Source organism: Vollenhovia emeryi, unplaced genomic scaffold (assembly GCF_000949405.1).
Source record: "Vollenhovia emeryi isolate VEMERY1.0 unplaced genomic scaffold, V.emery_V1.0 DF939160.1, whole genome shotgun sequence".
In the NCBI taxonomy this organism is placed as follows: domain Eukaryota; kingdom Metazoa; phylum Arthropoda; class Insecta; order Hymenoptera; family Formicidae; genus Vollenhovia; species Vollenhovia emeryi.
In genome coordinates, this window is record NW_011967206.1 from 1,464,612 (window position 1) to 1,488,273 (window position 23,662).

General features: G+C 41.6%; 5 protein-coding genes across 8 annotated transcripts; 3 read left to right on the forward strand and 2 right to left on the reverse strand.

Moving 5' to 3' along the window:
• The first annotated feature begins 649 nt into the window (after nt 1–649).
• LOC105564729 (presenilins-associated rhomboid-like protein, mitochondrial) lies at nt 650–4,076 on the forward strand. The gene is made up of 8 exons (XM_012017342.1): nt 650–844; nt 1,205–1,385; nt 2,445–2,546; nt 2,614–2,779; nt 2,879–3,099; nt 3,254–3,355; nt 3,464–3,561; nt 3,889–4,076. The coding sequence occupies exons 1-8, from the start codon at nt 798–800 to the stop codon at nt 3,983–3,985; spliced, it is 1,014 nt and encodes a 337-aa protein (XP_011872732.1). The 5' UTR covers nt 650–797; the 3' UTR covers nt 3,986–4,076.
• A 209-nt stretch (nt 4,077–4,285) lies between these two features.
• On the reverse strand, nt 4,286–5,758 carry LOC105564730 (S-formylglutathione hydrolase). Its single transcript, XM_012017343.1, has 4 exons — nt 5,459–5,758; nt 4,966–5,343; nt 4,667–4,886; nt 4,286–4,549 (listed from the first exon to the last, which is right to left on the reverse strand). The coding sequence occupies exons 1-4, from the start codon at nt 5,638–5,640 to the stop codon at nt 4,367–4,369; spliced, it is 963 nt and encodes a 320-aa protein (XP_011872733.1). The 5' UTR covers nt 5,641–5,758; the 3' UTR covers nt 4,286–4,366.
• Nucleotides 5,759–5,825: 67 nt separating this feature from the next.
• On the reverse strand, nt 5,826–12,400 carry LOC105564731 (coiled-coil domain-containing protein 39). 3 transcript variants are annotated; one of them, XM_012017347.1, is made up of 11 exons: nt 11,987–12,400; nt 11,000–11,425; nt 10,272–10,493; nt 9,599–9,790; nt 9,200–9,415; nt 8,391–8,774; nt 7,991–8,245; nt 7,336–7,818; nt 6,760–6,972; nt 6,399–6,690; nt 5,826–6,211 (listed from the first exon to the last, which is right to left on the reverse strand). In XM_012017347.1, the coding sequence occupies exons 1-11, from the start codon at nt 12,086–12,088 to the stop codon at nt 6,096–6,098; spliced, it is 2,901 nt and encodes a 966-aa protein (XP_011872737.1). In that variant the 5' UTR covers nt 12,089–12,400; the 3' UTR covers nt 5,826–6,095. The 3 variants fall into 3 exon arrangements, with proteins under 3 accessions (XP_011872737.1, XP_011872736.1, XP_011872734.1); XM_012017346.1 differs by having other exon boundaries at nt 5,826–6,214; XM_012017344.1 differs by having other exon boundaries at nt 6,139–6,690.
• Nucleotides 12,401–13,966: 1,566 nt separating this feature from the next.
• Nucleotides 13,967–18,155, forward strand: LOC105564732 (transmembrane 9 superfamily member 3). 2 transcript variants are annotated; one of them, XM_012017348.1, is made up of 10 exons: nt 13,967–14,363; nt 14,699–14,894; nt 15,196–15,318; nt 15,403–15,656; nt 15,763–16,002; nt 16,084–16,368; nt 16,458–16,666; nt 16,747–16,893; nt 16,957–17,040; nt 17,126–18,155. In XM_012017348.1, the coding sequence occupies exons 1-10, from the start codon at nt 14,280–14,282 to the stop codon at nt 17,268–17,270; spliced, it is 1,767 nt and encodes a 588-aa protein (XP_011872738.1). In that variant the 5' UTR covers nt 13,967–14,279; the 3' UTR covers nt 17,271–18,155. The 2 variants fall into 2 exon arrangements, with proteins under 2 accessions (XP_011872738.1, XP_011872739.1); XM_012017349.1 differs by having other exon boundaries at nt 13,968–14,100.
• Nucleotides 18,156–20,268: 2,113 nt separating this feature from the next.
• LOC105564733 (stress-associated endoplasmic reticulum protein 2) lies at nt 20,269–23,229 on the forward strand. The gene is made up of 3 exons (XM_012017350.1): nt 20,269–20,545; nt 21,302–21,374; nt 22,381–23,229. Exons 1-3 carry the CDS (start codon nt 20,462–20,464, stop codon nt 22,416–22,418), a joined length of 195 nt encoding a protein of 64 aa, XP_011872740.1. The 5' UTR covers nt 20,269–20,461; the 3' UTR covers nt 22,419–23,229.
• The last annotated feature ends 433 nt before the right edge of the window (nt 23,230–23,662 follow it).

A 23,662-nucleotide genomic window follows, 5' to 3' on the forward strand; every position in this document is an offset into this window, starting at 1 on the left:
GCATCACATTGAAATTTTACTCAATGAAATTCCAGATTTGACCAATCATAGCACAGGGTCATTTTAATCCGGATCATTTTGATCTTCTCGCGAAAGCAGCCCTGAGAGCGGCCACGTCGGCGGTTTTACTTGAGCTGCTCTCGCGAGAAGATCAAAATGATCCGGATTAAAATGACCCTGTGCTATGATTGGTCAAATCTGGAATTTCATTGAATAAAATTTCAATGTGATGCTACGAAATTTCAGATTTGACCAATCATAGCACAGGGTCATTTTAATCCGGATCATTTTGATCCTCTCGCGAAAGCAGCCAATTGATACCGTTTTTCGGGAGACTGTTTTGCACGCTCTTACGCCCATTTTCACTTTTGGAACTGTTTCATCGCGCATTTTCAGACTCTGCCGATAAAATTTCCACTTGGCGCATGTCTGTGCTGTGCATTCCGACATCTCATTTATAAAATTTACGTTGTCTGCATGAGAAAAGTTGATGTAAATATCACGCAGATATAATTTATGTTAATGTAATTTTTAATTTCACAGCACAATCTTGAAAAACAGAGGGGATTTTTTTTAGGGGATTTCTCGCGGTGGCGGGACGAACGTGAGTGAGAGCGGCCGTGAAACGGAGCAACGTCAGGTCGGTCAACCGCCGGCTCCACACCGACCTTGCTTTAGGTCTATGGTTTCGGGTGCGTGACACGGGAGGTTATGTGAATTCTGCGTGACAAAATTCCGTTGATTTCGTATACACAAGATATTTATGCATCCGCGAACACACAGGAAATTCCGATAACATGATGGTCAAGACGCTCTTACATTTGGGCGGCACAGCGAACAGATGGTGCGACGAATTTTCAGTCTCCGGCGTAGAACTGTCACCTCTTTCAATCTCTCGCCCTGTTTCGCGCGTATCCTTGTCTCGTTCCTTGAAAAATTGAAATTTCTAAAAACTCAAAAATTGAGTTCCTTAAAACTGATGCCTATTAATTTAGCAGCAACCCCGCTGTCTCAGGAACTTATCTCGTACATGGGGGACTTTCCTCCACTTGTTTCCAACGTAAATTTCGATTTCGCTTCATGTAGATTACGCCCTTGAAGCAGAGATTCTCTGTTAAAATCGCAATTACATAATAACCTTTTGTACTTACCACAACTGGAATATGTGCCGTTGTTAAATCAAAGTGTATTTATGGAATTTCAGTGTCTTTGCAACTATGCAATACTACAGGCCCAGAATGCAAGTACTACAGTATAGACAAATAAGAAATTTAAGGAGGACGGAGATCTCCTTCAAGCCAGAGTCTCCGCTTCCTAATGTTCACATCGAGACCGGTGCCATACCTCCTGCGAGACTGTGGAAACATCTTGGTTTTACCATTATGGTAAATAAACGGGACCGACAAAGAGCTCCACAGTCCCTTTTTTAACAATAGATTTGGCGATTGCGAAACAGATTGCACTGCACCATTTGTGTCTGCAAAAAAGGGATTATGAATAAAAACGAGTATAACAACGCTCGTGTGAAGTAAATACAAATCTTGAAGTCGAACGGCGAATAATTTAACGAGCTATCTAGATGTTGCAGCTGAATAGTAATATACGTATTTCACGATCAAATGTACAATGTCGAAACGTAAACGCGTCTCGAACAGAAATTACAAATAAGACGCCCGTCACGGATTGAGAGGTTCCAAGTTCGAATCCTGGCTGGGGTGATAGTTTTCGCAATAAGTATTTTAAACAAGGGGGGAAGGGGGTTATCATATTAGATGCTAATGTATAGCATTATTAAAATAATTTATAAACGTGAATTCACTGACGATAACACTTCCACTTACGGGAATTAACCTGTGTTAAAAGACTAGTATGTAACTGGCGCACAGGATAAGTTGGAAAGAATACGGTATATGAATTCACTTAATAATTTAATTTAACTGGCCACTTACACCTATGCCCGGTCCTAAACGGCCTCTTTAATTTCTAATTGATTTTATATCTTAAAGGACCTGTGTTAAAAATGGTAGAAATTACGAAGTTAATCAATAATAAAGAAACATTACTAATCTTCATTTTACTTCAAAACAGTTAATGATGTTAAAGATAGGATTCAATGCTTATAGACATCTATTATAAGATTTCTGTGTATACTTATTTCGAACGTGCTGTCAAGTAAGAACAATTTATAAATCATTTACTTATAACCACGGTGGAGCCATGATATAAATATTTATAGCGGAACCAACAGACGATGCATATTTCAGCCGGATTTCTGAAGCAACGCCTACTATCTTCCCTTCTATACTCAATATTAACAGTTTTTTCATTGATATCGAGCGTAGTGGGGAGACAGTAGGAGTTGCTTCAGGAATCCGGCTGAAATGTGCGACTAACTTTCAGCTCTGTTATATAATTCATGTTATTTTGCATTTTTATTTTACCAGTTTAGCGGAGCCTCCATAGCGGGTGCTGTAATTTGGCAGTACGAACGTATCAGGAGCCAGACATACGGAATGATCCATCGGTATAGGCAGTTTCGAGTTAACGTACGTATTATCTGAAGAAACGCTCGTTAGACTCATACTTCAACATGTGCAATAATGCATCGGTTAGCGAACAGGATGGAGGGGTGAAATGGAAACGTGGTGGCGAAATTTGACCGAGGGACAGAAGATGTTTGTGCCTATATGTTTTATAAACGCGATGGTGTTCTTAGCTTGGCGCGTGCCGGCGCTGCAGAGGACAATGCTGCGCTACTTTTGCGCAAATCCGGCTTCCAGTAAGTGGCATCGTCTTGTAACCGAAATACGAAAGTCTGTAGCAGTTAATTTTGCTTCTGATTGATCGTGAACGTTGACCAGGATAATTCTCATGTAAGGTGTATCATGCTGGTCCATGGTGCTCTCCACCTTCTCGCATTACTCCATATTCCATCTGGCCGCAAACATGTACGTGTTGCACAGCTTCAGCACAATAGCTGTGGCGACGTTGGGGAAGGAGCAATTTCTGGCTCTGTATCTGTCGAGCGGTGTATTTTCCAGCTTCGCTAGTCACGTGTATAAAACTATGTTTGGAGTGCCGGGTCTTTCGCTAGGAGCGGTAACTATATTTTGAACCACTAGAGTAACAAACACTTCATGTATTGTAGATATTTGGAATATTCTCTGAAAACACATAATGGTTTCGCATATTTTGTGTGACATTTATTATCATTGGGTAGGTTTCAACTTTCTACAGCTAATTTTTATTTTAGTCGGGAGCGATCATGGGCATTCTCGGATTTGTCTGCACACAAAATCCTGATGCGAGGCTCCATATCATTTTCCTACCCATGTTCGCATTTACGGCGAGTATGGTATGTATCCTGTCTCGTCCGAATTTTCATATTTCAATGAGCGCAAACATGAAAATAATATCGTGCGCTCTTCAGTGATATAGTAACATTTGTTATATTTTCTACTAGGCAATTAAAGGAATAATGACCTTGGACCTTATTGGTTGCGTCTTAGGATGGAAATATTTCGATCATGCTGCACATTTGGGCGGCGCGTTATTCGGAATGTAAGTTCTATTGCATATGTGTATAAAATTCGGAGTGTAATTCTAGCGAAGTACGCAGTTTGCGTACAACTATGCTTCAGTGAACGTAAAAAGTAAATATCAACGCAAGTACGCATTATTTTATAGATTTAAGCAAGCTGGATAATTTTTCTAGTAAAATAATTTCATTATTCGTCAAGAAATGTAAATCAGGAGATGAGCAGGTGATGGCATAAATCGTATAATTTTTCTTTAACTTTCTGTCACGGCTCTGAGTCCTTTATCTCTTGAAATTTGTGTTTAACACATATGAGCCATACTAATTTATTATTTTTCTTTAAATTGCAGATTCTGGCAAACGTGGGGCAATGCTAATATTTGGCAAAAACGGGAACCTCTGGTGACCCTTTGGCACAGATTTCGGGAACCTCGAAGCTCGCAATAACATTTCCCTTTTTTCTGAATCTAGATTTCAATTTATATAAATATATATATAATTTATGACATATTCTGCATAAATTGTAAAATTTTGATTGTCGTGCAGTGACATTTGCTAAAAAAAAAGAAAAAGAACAAAAATTCAGATATGCGTTATATATTTTTAGTATTTATACTCCATTTTTATATATTGTAATATACAAATTTATCATACTCTGAGAAAAGAATTTAAAAATGATATTAATGATTCATGCAAAACTTGCAAATATATTTAGTATTTTTTACAAATTTATTTCAATATTAATCCATTAAAAACAGAAAATACATCTCGTAAAAATATAAACTACGATATCAAATGTTTTTTAACAATAATTCCGGGCACAAGCGCTTAGCTTTTAAGATATTCCATATGATACTTGAAGTGATCCTCAATAAATGTAGCTATAAAGTAATAACTGTGATCATAACCATTCTGATATCTGATAGTAAGCGCGATGCCGTTATCCTTCGCGGCATGCAGTAAATTCTCTGGTAATAGCTGGCCTTCTTTCAGGAACTGGTCCTCTTTACCCTGTAAGCACCCAAAATTTCGTTATAGAATTACAAATTGTTCGAGCTAAAGGATTGAGAAAGCCAAATGTATTAGGTTTCATATGAACCCACGCCATGCAATAAAAATTATTAGAACCTGATCGATTAAAATGTCCAAGGGAGGGCCATTATATTTTTTTGCCAGCTCTGTAGCGTCCCATTCCTTCCAATTATCCTCGGATTCTCCTAGATACCCCGAGAAGGCCTTCTTTCCCCACGGGCACAGGACTGGATTACAGATGGGTGCAAAAGCCGAGACTACCTTGAACTGCCCAGGATTTTTAAGGGCACAGATTAGAGCGCCGTGTCCTCCCATGCTAAACGAGAGGAGGGAAGAGGCGCTTTAAGGATTGCACTCCCAAAATTACGCTCGGGCAAGGAATCATTTTTCCATACCTGTGGCCCATTATGGACTGTTTAGATGGCAAAGTTGGAAACTCTTTGTTGATCAACGTCCACAACTCTTTGGTAATGTAGCTGTACATTCGGTAATTCTTTTTCCAGGGCTCGCGCGTCGCATCTACGTAGAATCCCGCGCCAGTACCGAAGTCGTAACTGTCGTCCTCTCCAGGAATATTCAAGCCCCTTGGACTGGTGTCGGGTATGACGAGGAGCACGCCGTGATCCGCAGCGTGTCTCTGCGCTCCGGCTTTCTGACTGAAATTGGCCTCGGTACAGGTGAGACCGGACAACCAGTAGATAACCGGCACCGGCCCCTTCTCAGCCTGGGGTGGTACGTAAAGAGCGAATCTCATCTTGCATCCCAATTCTGTGCTGTCGAGCGATCGATTTTTCAGAACGACACAGAGCAAATCCAGGGACAAACTCCTCGCAGAGACCACCGATACAAAACCGTCCTCTCTGCGAATCATATATTTCACATATTCACCTGTTGTGCGTGTAAACCTTCTGCCATCCGCCGAAAATTTTGTTACTCTCGACTTCTGTTAATTCGGACATTCTGGAAATGTTATGTTGAATCCGGAGCGAGCAATGCCTCCTTCTGACAAACAATCGCGCGATACTTAATTTGCCGATAAACTTCGGGTGGATCCTTGACCGTGTAACCATGAACTGTGATGAACTGCCGAGTGCCGGTAGCTCTTAGAACGTGTAGACAGGGAAAGGGGAATTTGGAGTAATCGGTCGTGCGTCCAACATCTGTGCAACAGGAAGTTCCATTCGTCTGCAACGCGCGTGCGCCGCTATCATAGTTTCCACTGTTACCGTTGTCTCGTAAAACGCGAATTATTTAAAAGTGTATTTTATTGTAAATTGTAATATTTCGTAAAAAAATCAGACATATCGATAAAAATGCCAAACTCGTAATGTGTGTTGCGCGGTAATCGAGACAAATCAGTTTCATATTATAGGTAAATTAAATATAATATAATACATACACACGCTACGAAGAATTCGAGAAAAATTTTCGACGGATACACGGAGCAAGAAGAAGCTACGTACATTGTTTTGACAAAGCACATAAACGAAGTCCAATTCCGATTATTACGCCGTCGAAATTACCATCACGATTTTTTCCACGGTTGTTGCTTTTCACGCGCAGTAGCGGACCGCTTCAACAAAGCGAGATATTCTTTCGACGCAGGATCACGCTTCGTAGTTCGCCTCGACGCGGTGCTTGCTGCTAAAAGTCGAACGGAACGTGAATTAGCGTTGGTTAGTAAGATTCGATAAACAAAATTCTATGCTCGTCTTTAAAAGAATCATACAATTATCGAAAATTGATTGATAAAACTTTCGACGCGATGTAAATATCAAAAGAGTGAGAGCATTTGAGCGATATCCTAACAGTTGTTGATCCCACGTACGTTCTTCAAATTGCGGCTCTATCCTAACTACACTGCCAATGCTCTCCCTGGACGACGTGAAGACGCTCATGCGGCTCGTGCTCTTCAAAGGCTGCTCTACCGAACCTGCCGAACTACCGGAAGGACTGATAGGCGATCTGACCGATGGGAGAAAGCACGGTAGCTCGATATTCTTGGCCATCAGCAGTTTTTTAACATACGCTTCAGCTTCCACATGGCGAATCGTGAACTCCGCGATGTCTTGAAGAACCAGCGCGTTCTGTTCTTGAAGCTCGCGCAGTTCCACTTCTCTCTGGAAGGTAAGAGGTAAGCTCGTTTAAAGGGCATAAATAACGGCGGATTTTTAACATTTGTTATCTACCTGTTGCAGAAACATGGTGTCGTCCCTTTTAGAGACATACAAATTTTGTATGTCCTTCTGTGCCTTACGAAGGCTCTTGTCGGCTCTGGATATCTTCTCTCCTTGCTCTGCCGTCTGTTTCTCGACGCCCGACAAGTAACGTTCCTTATTTTCCTTTTCCTCCTTTGCTTTCTCAATATCCTCGAGCGATTGGGTATAATTATTCTGCGCTTTCTGCCCAAGAAAATTTGGAATCTTGATTCTTTATACTTTATTACTATTAGTTAAATTTATCCATTACACTTGATTTAATGTTACACAAAGTAAACGTTTGATAGACGCGTTATTTGCAACGGAAGAATAGAGATCTTTTATACGCTTTAGAAAATATAATTGAATAAAATTTTGTCACAGTGTTCACTTCTCGGATCTTTCTGTCACTGTCGGTCCTTTGTTCAAACGCTCGCAACTTATTCTGATAAATATTATTTCAGCTTTCTTATTTCACGTTGAAGTATTATTTTATTTTTCCCCAACTTCTTAACACGTCGATTTTCTGGCAAATGCAAAGGGGTTCCCCTATACGCGCGAAAATACCTGCAGTTGATCGAACAATTGTTGCAGCTGCGTCTGCTTTTGGAGTAGTTTCTGCCGCGCCTCGTGCATCTGCTCGTCGAGCCTTCTCTGCTCTGTCCACTCGGGTCCGTCCTGATCGACCGCGCTCACACTATCCCTGTACTTGTCGTTACATACGTTCACCACCCGCAACGTGTTCTCCATGCTACGTATTTCCTGCTCGGTTCGTCTGATAGCCTCGTCCAGCTTGTCGCCCTGCTCCCGCAGCATATATCGCTCTTGAGCGCTCTGTATCTTCAAGTATGCGGTGCTCATCGGCGCCCCATCCGGGGTGGCACCCATCGTCGCGACACCGCTGTCATATCGCGCTTGCAGCTGCCGCATCCTGCTCTTTCTCTCGGCAATAGCAGTGCGCAGTTCCGAGCACTCGTTGCCGGCGACCCTCCTCTGCACGACGAGCGCCTCCTTCTGCGCCGCGATCTCCGCTGCGCGCTCCTTGAGTGCCTGCGAGCAAAGATGAACGAATGGATACGTCAAGTAGAGATGATCTGACTTTGTAATTTACTGTTGTACTAAATGTGATCAATTTCATGTTACAAAATCCCCCGTTGTTAGACCAACGCTTCAATTAATCTCATTAATTTTAGCGAAGTAACTAAATCAGGAAACGACTCACAGCTTCGAGATGAAGACGGTACTTCTCCAAATCGTAGACTTTGTCGCTCACATTCGATGTCATCCTCTCGAGCTGCGACACCCGAAGGCGCATTATATTTTCTTCCACTTGTCTCTCCTCGTTCTGGGATTGTGCGATTTTCAGTCGCTTTTCGCCCCCGTCCAACAGTAACAATAGATCTTGCTTTTTGCTCCGTAACCGTTCGAGTTCGTTGTTTTCGTTCGATAAGCAACTGGATTCTTTTCTCATGTCGTGCTGCAAAGAAAAAAGAATATGCGAGAAGATTTCTTCGATCAAGTTTTACTTGATTAAATTTTCTATAATTTCCCTGCAAATTTTCTCTTATTTTTCTCACATTAATGGAATTCTTTTCAAACAATGCAAATGCAATGGGCTTTACCTCCAAACTGACAATCTGATTTTGCAGCAACTTAGATGTGGCTGTTTTCTCTTTCAGTACAGCTTGTAGCTCCTCGATTCTCGTCTGCTTCTTTTCGGCTTCATTCTTATCGCGCTCGTGTCCCCTGATTCGTTCAAGTTTCATCTCGCACTTCTGCAGATTGAAGTCTACCTGATAAAGAGTCTCTTTCTTTTCCCCCAGAAGTCTGTTCTCCTTCGTAAGTAAGGCGTCGAGCAAATCAACTTTCTTGTGTTCTCCCTGCATTTCCACCTGCAGTATCTTTCTCTCGTTCTCCAATTCTGTAGTCCTTTTCGTTGTACGTAAAATAGCGCTTTGCAGCCGATTCAATTCCTTAATGATCACGCATTTTCGTTTCTCATCGTGCTGAAACAAATTGTAAGGAGTCCTCTAAATCTTTCAAAGACAATGACACGATAGACACTATATTGAGTCAAAGTTTTTTATGATTTGTTAGCAACTTGTGGTTTTTCTTCTCGTAATAATAATATACATACGACAGAAATATACTGTAATAATTAAATATATAGGGGAAAGTCCCCTATTAGGAGATAGATTCCTAATATGAGATAGCGGAGTTCCTGCTAAATTAATAAGCATCATCTATTGGTTCCACCGTGAATTTATTGCCCTCGGAGTGAAATTTGTTTAGTGAAAAATTGATTGTTAGATCATGTAATCATTACGAAAAATGATTTGTGATTGACTCTGGACGTTGAAAACCTATTGTCTCATATTAGACTCCTATCTCATAATAGAGGACTTTCCTCTATACAATAATAGAAGTATACCTCGATCATTTTCTCTAAGCGCTTCGTTCTCTCCTCGACGTTTAATTTTTGACTCTCAATCTCTTCTAAAGTCAACGTTAAATCATTGATTCGCTTCTTGCAATTGTCCACCTTTATACGTTTGTTCTCCATCTCGATTCTCTTGCGCTTCGTATTGGCCCGCATTTGTTGTGTACGGCGTGCCAAATTCTCCACTAATTTCTTCTGAGTTTGAAGCTGTGTCGACAATTACCGATATAAGCGTGTGAAAATTAAAAAAAATTAAGTGGTCAAGAGCAGTTACCTTTAAAATTAGCACAATATACAAAACTAATGTAATATACAAAGGTAATAATGTAAAAACTACAGTTAGATAATATTTTTATGAAAGATATAATGTAAAACTTTCCGTCGTTTTACCTCGATGCCGTATACATTAATTGCCTCCGTGATTTTACACTGTTTTTCTTGTATTGCACCAAGTTCCTTCTCCGATCGTTTAATCAACTCCTCCAGCTGCTTGTTGTTTACAACTTGATCTTTTAAAAATTGTGCTACCTCCTCGAGATTGTTCTTTTTCTCTCTGCCAATCTCTCGCAACGTTTCGATTTCCTGTAACAATTTGTATTTTCTCAAGCAACGTCCCGGTAAAAAATTTTTCATGCATAAACATGAATAAATATACATATATAATTAATTATATACATCAAATATGTCTATACATAATTTTACATTGTACATTTCTATATAATTTTATACAATTCTACACAGTTTTATAGATTTATACATACTTTTATATGAAAAATTGTTTAATGTGAAAAATTGCTTATTTATATTCATATATAATTGTATACGATATATTGTACAAAGTTATATACAATAACTATCAATGAGCAATTTTTACCCTTTTAAAAACCGTTCATATAAAAGCGTGTACAAATCTATAAAATTATACAGAACTGTGTAGAATTGTATGGAATTACATAGAAACATACAATGTAAAAATATGATAATCCTATACATTTATTCATGTTCATGCATGAAAAATGTTTTACCAGGTTAACGCAAAATTGGAGAAAAACGCCGTTCCGACCTTTAGAGTATTCTGTATATCGTTGTTCTTCTGACGCAGAACGTTGACGCTTTGCGTCCACTGATTTATCATCTGTCTGCGTTCTTTCAATGCTTCCATGTACAGTTTTGCCGTGCGGTCCAGAACGATCTCCATCTCTTGTACCTTGCCGACAGTTTTTACAATAGCCTGACGATAAGTCTCAAGTTCCATACTGAGTTTCTGCCGTTTCTGCTCTAATTCCTACGGATCAAATTGTATTCTGTGATTATACATCACAACACACAGCAGTTAAAATCGCTCAGCCCTCAAGTAGAGAAGTCTGGCTCCTGGAATCGTTTGTTTATTTCTATTATAAATCCCAACTTTATAATTTCTTCATTTCTAAACAGTATAATATCATACCTAGTATTGCACAAACATTTTTACAAGATTCTTAAACAACTTCAGATCCTAGAATTTGTCAAAATAAATATTAACAGGTAAATTAGCGATGTCTCAATTAAGTGTTCAAGGAGGTTCCTCGTTGAACAATTTTTCTACTAATATTTCTAATTTATTTTAAATCCTGTATATTCCTCTAATATAAAAAATAAGGTAAATGACAATCAAATCTCTCTCTCTCTACTTATACTATCTCGAGTTATCCAGAATAATTTTTCGCAATGCTTGTCCAGAAATATTTATATGCATTCTTGACTTTGACCATCGTACACACATCGTTGTCACACGTCGTAATTGCTGTATACCTTGTACTTCTGTGTATCTTGCTTCATATAATCCTCTATCAACTGATTATCCTCCTCCTTCTGCGACAGCATCTCCTCCCATTTACGTAAACTATCCTCGTCTAACTGAACCGTCTGTTTTGCCTCGGCCAGTTTCCTCGTCATCCTAAGCAGCTCCTTCTCCACGTTCGATACTCTGCGATTCACATCCGTCCATTCCTTTTCGAATTCGCGTGTCTCTTGGCGTAGCGACGACTCAGTGTTGCTGCTCAACCGATACAGGTGATCCTCTGTCTCCAGCTGGACCGAATGCTCAGCGAGCAGTTTCTGATTGAAGTCATGCCGCATAGCCAAGTCGCCAGCGTGTTTCCTGATCATCTTCAACCGTTCCTCGAGCCTCTCCAACTTTGCATTCAACGAGAGCTTGCGCTTCGTCTTTCTAGCAACCTGTCCAGACCATGCAAAAGGTTGAGAATGTTTGTGGTTATTTTTAAAGGTATTCTTTTAATTAAATTAACTAACTAACTTTGATTTATTATCGTGTGATGTAATTACTTTTTCCGTGTGTTTTACTTACAGAATCGAGTACATGATTAAAATTGACACATTCAGATATATTAATTATTAGATACAATAATTATTAATAATAAATGAAACTTTAGCCGGCAAGGATAAAAGGATTCGCATAAAAGTGACTTTGGCCCCGACCAATGTAAACGGCGATTAATTCGCCAAAGAGTAATAGTATTTTATTAGCACAAATAGGATTATTAATTTTTTGTTTGACACTTCGAAAGAAAGATAAGATTAAGAATAGCGAATCGTATAGAAATTCTGCCACCAGCAATCCTGCCGGTCGAGACTATACAAAAGGAGGCTGTTCTGTAAGAGTTAACGGCATCATTACGTGTTTTGCGCGGATATAATATACCAGAAAAGTTGCGCAAAGCACGTGACGTTTACAGAATAGGCTCCTAAAATTCTAGGCGAACTAAATTGTCGCTTTACTTCTTCCTCCAGACGTTTGTTCTCCTCGTTGGCTACGGGAATTCGGAAGCCGTCCTGCCATCCCAGCTGGTTCAAAATCACATCTATGTTACTCGCCGCCATGTGTCGATCGCCAATCGGTCGTGATAATTTATAACACAATTCGACGTCCAGTCAACAAGCCCAGTGGTGTCCGACGAGGTGCTCGACCAGCTCGACGCGACGGCGTTTGTATTTGGTAACTATAGTGACCGACGACACATGTGCGCAAGGAAGAGCTTCCGTCTTTAAATAACAAAAAAAACAAGAAGATAGTTATTTCTACATTACGCCAAAGAATTTGTTGCCTGTACGACCTATTTCTAACTGTTTAGATTAACTATTAATTTTTATACACGCTTATCTCCATGCACCTGCGAAATGCAATTTGTATTGTTTTTAGAAATTCAACAGTTTATTTTCCCGCTTCAAAAAAATTTGGTGGCTCCCCTGATAACAATTCTCTAAATGATTTACTGTGTTACTGTGAATTGATCTTGGATGTTAGGACTTGATAATTAATTTATGTAAAAAACATTGTTTGTGCGTAATGAGTAGCAATTACTGACATATAAACAATTTTTAACATTATTGCAGATGACGATATAACTACAATATATTTTATTGTGTTTAATTATTAACTATTGCATTTTTTTACTATTTTTACGTTACGTAAATTATAGATGATATAAATATAAATATACATTTTTAGTATAGTTTATGCTCCCAGTGGGAGCAAACGATAATTTGTTTCATGTGACAATTTTTTTTACATAAATTAATTTATATCTTAGCAGTCTCCTAGCTGACATTATTCCAGACAGCACAATAAATTTAAGAATCTAAAGAAAATCTTGTTGAATTCCCACATTTTGAAATGAATATTTCTGTTTTCTTAACTGCATTCCCAGATAGCACGCATAGTTCTACGAATATTCGTCTGGAGTGCAAATATTTCAATCGAATATTCATAACAAAGAAGAACGTTTTTAGAGCATTCGTTGGGATTATTCGTTCAGAATAATTTTTCAATTATTCCGTTTTGTTACTGTAGCTTTTCGGGATTGTGCGGTGAAATTCAAAATTATCCGCCTGACATTTACATAAACTTTTCTCACGTAGACAATGTAAATTTTACAAATGAGATGTCGGAATGCCGTAGCACCAGACGTGCGCCAAGTGGAAATTTTATCGGCAGAGTCCGAAAGTGCGCAATGAAAAAAGTCATCTGTTTTACTGACACATTTGAATATAGTTTTTGTGCTGCTGAATCTTTTTATTAGTTTTTACGCCTAAAATAATACCAGGATAAGTTGCGGACCGCATAGCAGAACGTTTTTATACTTGAAACACTCGGGTCAGAAGTCTAATGAGAAAGATATTGGTATTTGAAATTTTCAATTTTTTAATCGTGAGCAATTTGAATTTGGCTTTATAAAATTACAAAATTTTTCCACGCGATTACAGTACGCGTAAAAACAAAGCGGGGGGTTCACGACTTTGTATAAAAAACGAAGAGAAATTAAAAATATCGCTTTATAAGTAATTGTGGGTTAGGCTTCACATGCTGATATTTTTAATTTCTCTTCGTTTTTTATATAAAGTCGTGAACCCCCCGCTTTGTTTTTACGCGTACTGTAATCGCGTGGAAGAATTTTCTAATTTCATAAAGCCAAATTCAAATTGCTCACGATTAAAAAATCGAAAATCTCAAATATCAATATCTTTCTCATTAGACTTCTGACCCGAGTGTTTAAAGTATAAAAACGTTCTGCTATGCGGTCCGCAACTTATCCTGGTATTATTTTAGGCGTAAAAACTATAATAAAAAGATTCAGCAGCGCAAAAACTATATTCGAATGTGTCGGTAAAACAGATGACTTTAGCATCCTCTTAAGGACGCGCCTTGAGGCGCGAGAGCGGCACCTGGCGACGCGACTGGCAAGGTAACCTCTCTCTCTCTTTCTCTTTCTCTCTCTCTCTCAATCGACACAACCCGCGTATCCACGGCCGTGGTGCACGTACATAATACATCGTTCCGGCATTCCTGATACGTGTCCGTCCGTCACCGTGCGTCCCCGTGTGTCTCCCCGCCTGTACGTATTGTCACTGTGCCCTGGGCCGTTGCTCGCGCGGCACACATTACGAAATCTATATGGGGATTGTCCGCCGTCGCCGCGTCTCACTGGTGGGATCCTCTCCTCTCGTTCGCGCGTACGCGTAAAAGGGCGCCCGGCCGGTCGGCGCGCCTCGCTGCCATCAGGAACGGACAAACATGCGTCGGGGACGGCAGTTGCTCTGCTTACTGGCGCTCGGCCTCCTCGCGCCCGCGACCCGCGCCGACGAGCACAACCACGTCGTAAGTATACGCGCGCCGGCGGCGCCGAGACGCGGCGTCGCTCCGACCTGGAATGTCACCTCGCCAGCGGTCCTGCTGTTGGCATTTAAATGCCAAACGTCTCGTTACGTTATCTTGCTCCTACGTCTCCCCGTTCCTCTCCCCCTCCTGCTACGCATCGATACGGTATCGGGGGGGAAAAAGAGAGTCCGTTTTGTCATTGCACCTAATTGTCACAGTCGCGCCGCTCTGTATTCCTCGGCTCTTTCCTTCTCGCAAAGCGGGTCAGAATGTGACTTGGATCAGCTGGACATTGATGTATCAAGGGTACAGACATGCTGCGTTTGTTTTTACAGTACGAGGATGGCGACGAAGTTGTACTGTGGATGAGCACCGTGGGGCCGTATCACAATCGCCAGGAGACGTACTCGTATTACTCCCTACCCTTTTGTACAGGCACCAAGAATGTCATCAATCACTACCACGAGACTCTGGCGGAGGCTCTGCAGGGTATCGAGCTGAAGTTCAGTGGCTTAGATATCGAATTCAAAGGTGTGCATTCAGTATGTCGGGGTATACAGAGGAAAGTTCCCTATTATGAGACAGCGGATCCCATCTGTTGGTCCCAATCGTGAATTTGTTGCCCCTGGAGCGAAATCGTTTTGGTGGAAAATTGATTCGTGGAAATGAATTCAAACGTTGAAAACCTACTGTTTCACATTGGAATCCCATCTCATAATGGAGGACTTTCCCGTACTTGCGACTGACAGTGGCACAAACGCGCAATTGGCTCGGCCAGTGCCGTTGGTTCAGAGACGTATAAGAATTGTGAAAGTTCAGTGGGATGTTTCAGAGGATATCTCCAAGACAGAATACTGCCAGATAAGTTTAAACGAGGAGAGCCAGAAGGCGTTTGCGTACGCGATCAAGAATCAGTATTGGTATCAGATGTACATCGATGACTTACCAATATGGGGTAATTAACCACGAGTAACCTTTCGCCGTATCGAGGCGACGGAACCGCCGTGTCTACACCTAACGTCCGAATTGTGCTTCACAGGCGTTGTAGGAGAGATGGAGAACAATGACGGAGTCGCGGTATCAGATTCCTATTACATCTGGGCGCATAAAAAGTTTGATATCGGATACAACGGTAAGCAAATAGTGGATGTTAATCTCACCAGCGACAACAGAGTGAAGCTGGTGCAGGGCGCGCGTATATCTTTTAGCTATGAGGTCAATTGGAAAAAGAGTAATATCAAATTTGAGGATAGATTCGACAAGTATCTGGATCCTAATTTCTTTCAGCACAGAGTAAGTTCGTATGGCATCCTTACTTGAATTAACGAATGCAGAACGTAAATAGCGACGGTGTTGTGACGCTGTATAAACGTACAAATCTCTCTTTTGTCTTTTTCAGATACACTGGTTTAGCATCTTCAACAGCTTCATGATGGTGATTTTTCTCGTCGGGCTTGTCTCGATGATTTTGATGCGCACTTTGAGAAAGGATTATGCTAGATACAGCAGGGACGAGGAAATGGACGATATGGAGAGGGATTTGGGCGACGAGTACGGTTGGAAACAGGTACACGGAGACGTGTTCAGGCCTGCGAGTCACGCTATGCTTTTCTCGGCCCTCATAGGCGCAGGCTATCAGGTACGCTTTATAAGTCATCTCTATATTTTAACTCCCTAGGCCAGAAGACTTGTGAGCAGTTTCTATTTTTTGTGTACAAAGGTCACGGTGGTGGTGTTGAGCGTCATTATCTTCGCCATCCTCGGCGAACTCTACACAGAGCGTGGCTCAATGTTGTCAACGGCGATATTCGTATACGCCGCCACGTCGCCCGTCAATGGTTACACGGGCGGCGGACTGTACGCGCGGATGGGCGGACGCGTGTGGATCAAACAGATGATCCTTAGCGCCTTCATGCTGCCGGTCATGGTCTGCGGCACCGCTTTCTTCATCAATTTCATCGCCATGTATTACCACGCTAGCAGAGCGATACCTTTCGGATCCATGGTTCGTAGCCGCACATTCCAACTCGATCGTTCCCGCCGCGTGTACCTCCAATTCACGTTAATACGTTCGCGTCAATTGTACGTGCGCAGGTTGCGGTGACGTGTATCTGCATATTTGTGATATTACCGCTGACGCTGGTAGGTACCATTCTAGGCCGTAATCTCGCTGGGACACCGGACGCACCGTGCCGCGTCAACGCAGTGCCTCGACCAATACCCGAGAAGAAGTGGTTCATGGAACCGCTGGTGATCATAATGCTCGGCGGGATCCTACCGTTTGGTTCGATCTTCATTGAGATGTACGGAGTTTATGGGTCACTTTATCTTAATTTACTTGTCTAATAGTCACTCGTTCACACACCCGTGTCGGCGCTTCCAGGTACTTCGTCTTTACCTCATTCTGGGCGTACAAGATCTACTACGTCTACGGTTTTATGTTACTAGTGTTCGTTATTCTCATGATAGTGACGGTATGCGTCACCATCGTATGTACATATTTCCTGCTGAACGCCGAAGACTATCGATGGTAAGTTAACATCATGCACACTTTGCCTCTCTCTCGTGTACAATGCAAATATTGTATCCGCAGGCAGTGGACGAGTTTTCTCGCGGCGGCTTCGACGGCCGGTTACGTCTACATTTATTCCTTTTACTACTTCTTCTTCAAAACTAAGTGAGTAGATACACGCTTCTCGTAAGCAGTTGGACGGATGCAGATATTTCAGGTTTCATTTACATTCGTGCCTTCTCTTTCGCAGGATGTATGGTCTCTTCCAAACGGCGTTTTATTTCGGCTACATGGCATTGTTCAGCTTGGCCCTGGGTATCATGTGCGGAACAGTCGGGTATATCGGTACCAACGCATTCGTGCGAAAGATATATTCCACGGTCAAGATAGATTAAAAGTACATGATTGAAGTATTCGCATCGTGGACCGTACGATGTAATTCCTAAAATTGCGCGCGCGACACTCGCTGCTCTCGACGTAATGAAGTATATACGTTACTTGTCCGAAGCAGCTGTCCGTCACGTCGCCCGAGAGTGCGATTCTTGTTTTTCAGCTTTACTCACCGTCGACTTAATTAATATCCGCCGTAGAAGCGGCACGACGTGTGTCCTTCGATGTATTATTACTCTTCCAACGGAACTTACGCCGTCGCGCGTATCTATCGTTCAATATTCGGACGTCTTCATCTCCATATTCGTTCGTTTGTCCGTTTTCTTTCCGGTTGTTTCGCTACTCGATGCAAGTAAAGATACGCTGTAAACGGATCCTACTATATTAGTACACGTGCGCGTGGCGCAAATGCAGTCACCTGTCAATAATAAAATAATAATTGTAAGTGTTAGTCAAATCCCATGTGTGCGAGTCCGAGCTATTGTATGAACAAAAACTTTCGCAATCGTGCAAATTTAATGTTTTCATACATTTTTTATTGATCCAAGTATGCCGGTAAAAAGATTGTATAATAATCATATATATATATTTATTTAATATATATATTTAAAAAAATAGCATAATATATATATATTAATTATATATATAAATATATATATAATTAAATATAATTGCACGGTCGCGATCATTCTTTATCGTGAATATCTCTCGCTGTGTCGCTTGTGAATGGCACACAAAATTCACCATCGTACAAAAATCAAGGAGTCTCGATTTGCTTTTCATTTCGAGGCTCCAGCTCGGACAGTGAAGTATAAAAAAAAAATTATGATGCAAAATATTTTTTTTCCGACTCTTGAAAACGCCATTGTAATAAACTGCGGTAAATTAGACGTTAATGCATTATAATTTATTCAATTCATCGTTTTACGAGACTCTTTCGTTGATACGTAAACAGTGTATTGGAGTAGCTGTGACTTAATCGTTTTCTGGTCTCGCGATTGCCGAGTCGACTGACCGATTACACGTTTCATTATCAACGGAAATCTCTTGTCGTTAAGCTAAACGTTTCGGAGTAAGGGTCGGAGCACAAAGCAACGTAATAGCTTGCGACAAAGACGTAAGCGTAATGTAGATCAGCGCACAAGCTTTGGCGTATGTCGTACTTACCTCCAATTACATATGACGTTACATTTACGCCAAAGCTTGTGCGCTAATCTACGTTTACGCCTACGTCTTTGTCGTAAGCTACTACGTTGCTTTGTGCTCTGACCCTAGGAAGCAGAAATTGTGACGCAAAATGCCGATACGAGATCTGGGCTTGCGGCACGACGGCCGCATTGATTTAGGATCTCGTCCGCATTGTCCTTTCTTTACATTTCCGCCTGTAGGATTCGCGAATGAGTCCACGCTCACGATTCTCTTCCGCGGGCGGGCAGTCACCCGCGTCACGCAAGTCGAGCGCTGTCGAGAGACGAGAAGTTGATTCCGCAAACGCAATTAGAGATAGGTACCCAAGTAAGAGATATAACGATGAGAGTATTACGTTTCAGCGATTTTACCGAGAGACTAATGTTGGTGGGAGTCTTCGAAAATAAACAATTTGTTGTTAGATGTAGCGATTCTGAAAAAAAAAATATATAAAATTTCTACGTACACAACAACGATCGCATCTCCGCTCCTTTTCTTGCGCTCCGACAGATTCGTGGGAATCTCGCTTTACGTTTCTTGTTTGAAAAGAATTGCACGTACTATATTTTGTATCTGACGATTTCTGTACGCTTTGCATATCGGACAGTTCAACCAAATTTTCACGAGTGTCTGTCTCTCGAGTTGTTTAAATCCGACAAAAAGTTATATCGTTCGTAATTTCCGCATTTAACGAGCGATACAAGACGCAAAATACGCTTTTCGGTTCCGCGCCACAATCAAGGTACCAAAAGTAATTAACTATTTCAATTCTGAAGCAACAAATTGCTTCAGTGACGGTAGTGGTCTCATATATATTTTTCAAAAATCAGTCCCAGTCTACAATAGAAACTTCAAACCCTAAGCCTTAAGAAATTGACTAATCACAGTCGCGTATTCTACTCATACTTGACCGTGGTTGGTCAATTTCTTAAGTCCCAGTCTACAATAGATGATTTAAGCCTTAAGCCTTAAGAATTTGACCAATCACGGTCAAGTATGAGTATATTAAGCGACAGTGATTAGTCAATTTCTTAAGGTTTAGGCTTTAAATCTGTATTGTAGATGGGTACTAAGGCTTAGAGCTTAAATCATCTATTGTAGACCGGGACTAAGTCCCAGTCTACAATAGATGATTTAAGCCCTAAGCTTTAAGAAATTGGCCAATCACGGTCAAGTATGAGTAGAATGCGCGACTGTCATTAGTCAATTTCTTAAGGCTTAGGGCTTAAATCTCTATTGTAGACTGGGACTTATCACGCATTATCACGTGACTTACTTTAGTTCGCCCTTTCCGGGTCATAGGCCTAGTTTACACCGATTGTTTGATACGCGTATCAAATAGCAAATAACTAGTAAATGTATTTAGTCGTTGGCTGATCGGCTGAAATATACTATTTGACACGCGCGTATCAAATATGATCGGTGTAAACTAGACTATAGAGCAGATGGCGAAAATCGCCCCCGGTTTTCTCAGGAGAAAGTTTATCCCCCCCCCCCCCGGATCCCAATCCAATCAGCAATTATCACTAGTCCGATTCGGCCTTTAATACGACGCGTCGCGCCTTATATCGAAAAATCAAAATTTTCCCGCCGCGACATAGCGGAAGTCCATTCCCCCCTTCAGGCGGGCGCTTGATTTCTCTCTTTTTTTTTTGCTTTTGCGCTCTTTTTTTTTTAACGTGCTCACGCCCGGGAATAAACATCGTTTTCGCCGAGGGAGAGAGAGCGACGTCGGTCGCCGCGAACGAGCGCGAGGAATACGCTCGGTCGACCACGGTGGTGACAGTGTGGCACGAGGGAGCGGGCTGTCGCGCAGCGCCGCAGCTTCACGTGTCACACGGCGCACACGTCGGCGCCGTCGGCGAACGTCGGACGTAGGCAGCGCGCGCGTTGCGTTACATTACACGTCTCGCGGACGCGCGCACACACGGTGGTCCGTCGACGGGGCCTGGCACTCTCGTCTCTGCTGCCGTGACTGCTGCCGACCCTCGGGGGAATCGGACGGACGATGGCGCCGAAGCAGCGGATGCGCATCGCGAACGAGAAGGCGACGAAGAACATCACGCTACGCGGGAATGTACCCAAGTCGTCGGTGAGTCCTCGCCGCGCGCTGAGCCGCTGGCGATCTCGCGCGACTCTCCGAGCGGGCCGCTCGGCCACGCGGCTCTCGACACGGCTGCGAAATCGCGCGGAGAAACCCCGGCGGAAACTCCGCGAGGGGACGATCCCTCGCGGAGACCCGGCGCGCGCCCCGACGGAATAACATATGGACGAGGGTGAGGTTGGGCGAGATGGCAAGATCCGGCGTGTACGCGCGACCGGGGAATCGCGGCGGTTCTCCGCGCCCGCGAGAATCGCGCGCGTGGCTCTGTCACTCCGGGATATTGAGGTTATAGGCGACGCACGTTCCTGACAGATGGCTGTCAAACGAGGCCGGCCGTTCGGTCCGACGTTTGACTTGTCGCGCGAATCGCCGAGACCGCTCGTTCAGTCTGTCGCCCTGCGTCCTCGTGGCGAAAGAATCGTGCACGCGTCAACAGAGGCCTGCCATATGTAAAGTGGCTTTTACGTTGCATGTCGATAACCGACGTGAATTTACGTGGATTGATCAATTAATTTATTTATCTATTGAATTAATCTATTGACGTCTGTTAATATTTTGTCGCGACGCTCGCCGGACGGTTGCTGAACAATGCTGAAATGTTGGTTTTGTTTATCCATATGCTTGGCGTGTTTACTTAAACGGACGTGCGCCCGGCGTACCCGATACTTCTCCACTTCCGCGTACGTGTACTATCTGTCGCCCAATATTCATGCCCGCGGCTAAAACGAACTTTTGTTACGCTAGAAGTCGCAAGAGGAAGGATCTCCAGTTGGACCCTGGCTGTTAGCTCTGTTTCTCTTTGTCGTTTGTGGATCTGGTAAGTGTATATATGTGTGTGTGATACTCTAGTTATGTCAATTTGCAATGAAACTTGGCTCAACGCCTAGAGGCAAGCAAACACCTTATTATCTTTGTAGTTGCTCTCCAATCTTCATTTTCTTGCAATGTGACAAGATGTATTCATAGTTGTGACTCAAACTAGCGGCACACGATGCTGTTTTGCTTGTATCTTTACTAGTTGGTCAGAGCCAATCAGGATTCCACGTAATAGGTCAGACAACGTAGGATTTTATCCTGATTGGCTCTGACCAGCTGGTAAAGGTGCGCGCAAGCAACAAAGCATCCGATTGGCTTTTATATTTAAGGCCACCTTAAGTACAATCTCGAGACGTTGAGGCCTGTGTCCACGGTGCTAGAACTTGATCCAAGCTCTAGTTCCGAGAAATGCGTAGCCAATCGACAAAAGCAGACCAGTATTCATTCTTATATTTAAAACAGTCTTGAAAGAAGAAACAAGGACTGGCCAGTATTCATAGTCGAGTTTTATGTTTAAGACCGTCTTGAGTTTATCTCGAGTTGCTGTAGGGAACATTTTATTGGCTACGGAGTGTCTAAAGATAATCTTAAGTATGTCGATCTTAAATATTGGATCCGACTATGAATACTGCCCTATGAACGGTACTCCTAGTTCATTGCTATACTTAGGACCGTTTTAAGTACAATCTTAAGATACTATAAACCAATCGCAGAACTTGGCATCTTAAAAGATTACTTAAGACAGTCTTGAAATAAGAATGGACTATAAATACCGACTCGAAAAGCATAACGATTTTTGTTTATTCTATGCGTAGCCAAATAGCGGGCACAGTGAAATGTACAGATGCCAAATATATTGAGGATACGGAAGTTGGGGGAGTAACTTTATGCACAATGTGTTTGCGATAGTGTATAAATTTGTTCATCAAGTTCCTATCAGTCATTTGCGCTTAAAGGTTTTTCTTGCAAAGCACACTTGAATTAAAGAGAGACATTTTTTGTTGCAGCCGTGTTTCAAATCATCCAGAGTATCAGAATGGCTTGAGGATGAGGGAAAGGAAGGTGTTGCTGTTGATCTTTATACGACAAACCATTTACAACTCGTCGATATGCGAAAGAGACTGACAAACTGTTTTAATATAGATTGTAAAAAAGATCGGAGATTACGGGAAACATGGTGGAACGTGGCAAATGTTTTTTAGGCAGTAGCTGAAAAATTATTTTCCTTTTGCAGAAGAAGCTCAAAGAATTTATTTATAACACTTAGCATTTATAAGCGTTTAACTTAATTGCGCTACGCATAGACGAAGGGAGTGTGCTCAAACGTACAAAATAAATGATACTGTGCCCCGAGGAACGATCTTGCGAACTGTCTAATCAAACTTACGAATCAGGAAGAAGAGAACAAATTTGTACTTGTCCTTTATTACGCGTACCGAGCGTGTACCCGTTTCTGTTAACACGGTTGTTTGTACCATTTTCTTCCAAATGTATTCTTTCGTCTATGTGTATATAGTAAACAATTGTATATAAACACACGAATGATTTGTCATGCAGATTTCTCCACGAGCAGATCTGCCCAGTTGGCAGTGCGTGAGCTCAACGTCGACGATTGGACAGATCTGTTTTAAAGCATTCCACTGTAAACAGTTGGTAGCTTTCTGTTGTTATAATGGCCTTTGTATAATGCTTATGCAATATTCGTGATAGGTCATTATATACATAAACTTATACAAATATATATTATACATCTCAAAGAATGATTTGTTTATATGAAATATTTGCTACTGACAGTGCACACATTGTCTCTTTTAATAAAGTATATTATCAATAAAGATATATATTGTTTTACATGAGACATGTTAAAGTGATTGCTTCTCTAAAACAGCTCCCTCCGCTGGATTGATTGTCCATCCAATTGCGATCCGTTTCTTCCAAGAGGAAGATACGCGCTTATCTTTAGTATTCGTTATCATTGACGGATAACTTTTAAATGTTCCAAATGCAGTTGTGCAAACGTTGCGTTTTATCCATTTTTCTCCTCGCACGAAGATAACTTTTTCTTAAGCATCACAACCTTCGATTTTTGTTTTTTTTACGACGATTGCACGCGCAGTTTAAAATTTTATAAAGTACAAATGGATTTTACAACCGTTCCACATTCACTTTTCTTTTCATTCGAAACTTTGTTTTTCTCCAGTGTCTTGAAAAATGTAACATTCAATTCTTTTTTGTATATTGATATAATGTTTTATACAATAGTAATTTATATATATTTATTATTTAATG

What these genes read in the sequence shown, in the direction of transcription:
- LOC105564729 (XM_012017342.1), top strand. Translation starts at nt 798, where the DNA reads ATGATGGTCAAGACGCTCTTACATTTGGGCGGCACAGCGAACAGATG. An exon ending in CGGGTCTTTCGCTAGGAGCG is followed by an intron (nt 3,100 to 3,253) that starts GTAACTATATTT and finishes TTTTTATTTTAG; the next exon opens with TCGGGAGCGATCATGGGCAT. An exon ending in TCGCATTTACGGCGAGTATG is followed by an intron (nt 3,356 to 3,463) that starts GTATGTATCCTG and finishes ATTTTCTACTAG; the next exon opens with GCAATTAAAGGAATAATGAC.
- LOC105564731 (XM_012017344.1), bottom strand. Translation starts at nt 12,088, where the DNA reads ATGGCGGCGAGTAACATAGATGTGATTTTGAACCAGCTGGGATGGCAG. An exon ending in ACAAACGTCTGGAGGAAGAA is followed by an intron (nt 11,426 to 11,986) that starts GTAAAGCGACAA and finishes TGGTCTGGACAG; the next exon opens with GTTGCTAGAAAGACGAAGCG. An exon ending in ACCGTCTTCATCTCGAAGCT is followed by an intron (nt 7,819 to 7,990) that starts GTGAGTCGTTTC and finishes CTTTGCTCGCAG; the next exon opens with GCACTCAAGGAGCGCGCAGC.
- LOC105564733 (XM_012017350.1), top strand. Translation starts at nt 20,462, where the DNA reads ATGGCGCCGAAGCAGCGGATGCGCATCGCGAACGAGAAGGCGACGAAG. An exon ending in GGAATGTACCCAAGTCGTCG is followed by an intron (nt 20,546 to 21,301) that starts GTGAGTCCTCGC and finishes TTGTTACGCTAG; the next exon opens with AAGTCGCAAGAGGAAGGATC. An exon ending in CTTTGTCGTTTGTGGATCTG is followed by an intron (nt 21,375 to 22,380) that starts GTAAGTGTATAT and finishes TTTTTGTTGCAG; the next exon opens with CCGTGTTTCAAATCATCCAG.
- LOC105564732 (XM_012017348.1), top strand. Translation starts at nt 14,280, where the DNA reads ATGCGTCGGGGACGGCAGTTGCTCTGCTTACTGGCGCTCGGCCTCCTC. An exon ending in CTAATTTCTTTCAGCACAGA is followed by an intron (nt 15,657 to 15,762) that starts GTAAGTTCGTAT and finishes TGTCTTTTTCAG; the next exon opens with ATACACTGGTTTAGCATCTT. An exon ending in TCATAGGCGCAGGCTATCAG is followed by an intron (nt 16,003 to 16,083) that starts GTACGCTTTATA and finishes TTGTGTACAAAG; the next exon opens with GTCACGGTGGTGGTGTTGAG.
- LOC105564730 (XM_012017343.1), bottom strand. Translation starts at nt 5,640, where the DNA reads ATGGTTACACGGTCAAGGATCCACCCGAAGTTTATCGGCAAATTAAGT. An exon ending in AAGGTTTACACGCACAACAG is followed by an intron (nt 5,344 to 5,458) that starts GTGAATATGTGA and finishes ATCGCTCGACAG; the next exon opens with CACAGAATTGGGATGCAAGA. An exon ending in CAGTCCATAATGGGCCACAG is followed by an intron (nt 4,887 to 4,965) that starts GTATGGAAAAAT and finishes CCTCTCGTTTAG; the next exon opens with CATGGGAGGACACGGCGCTC.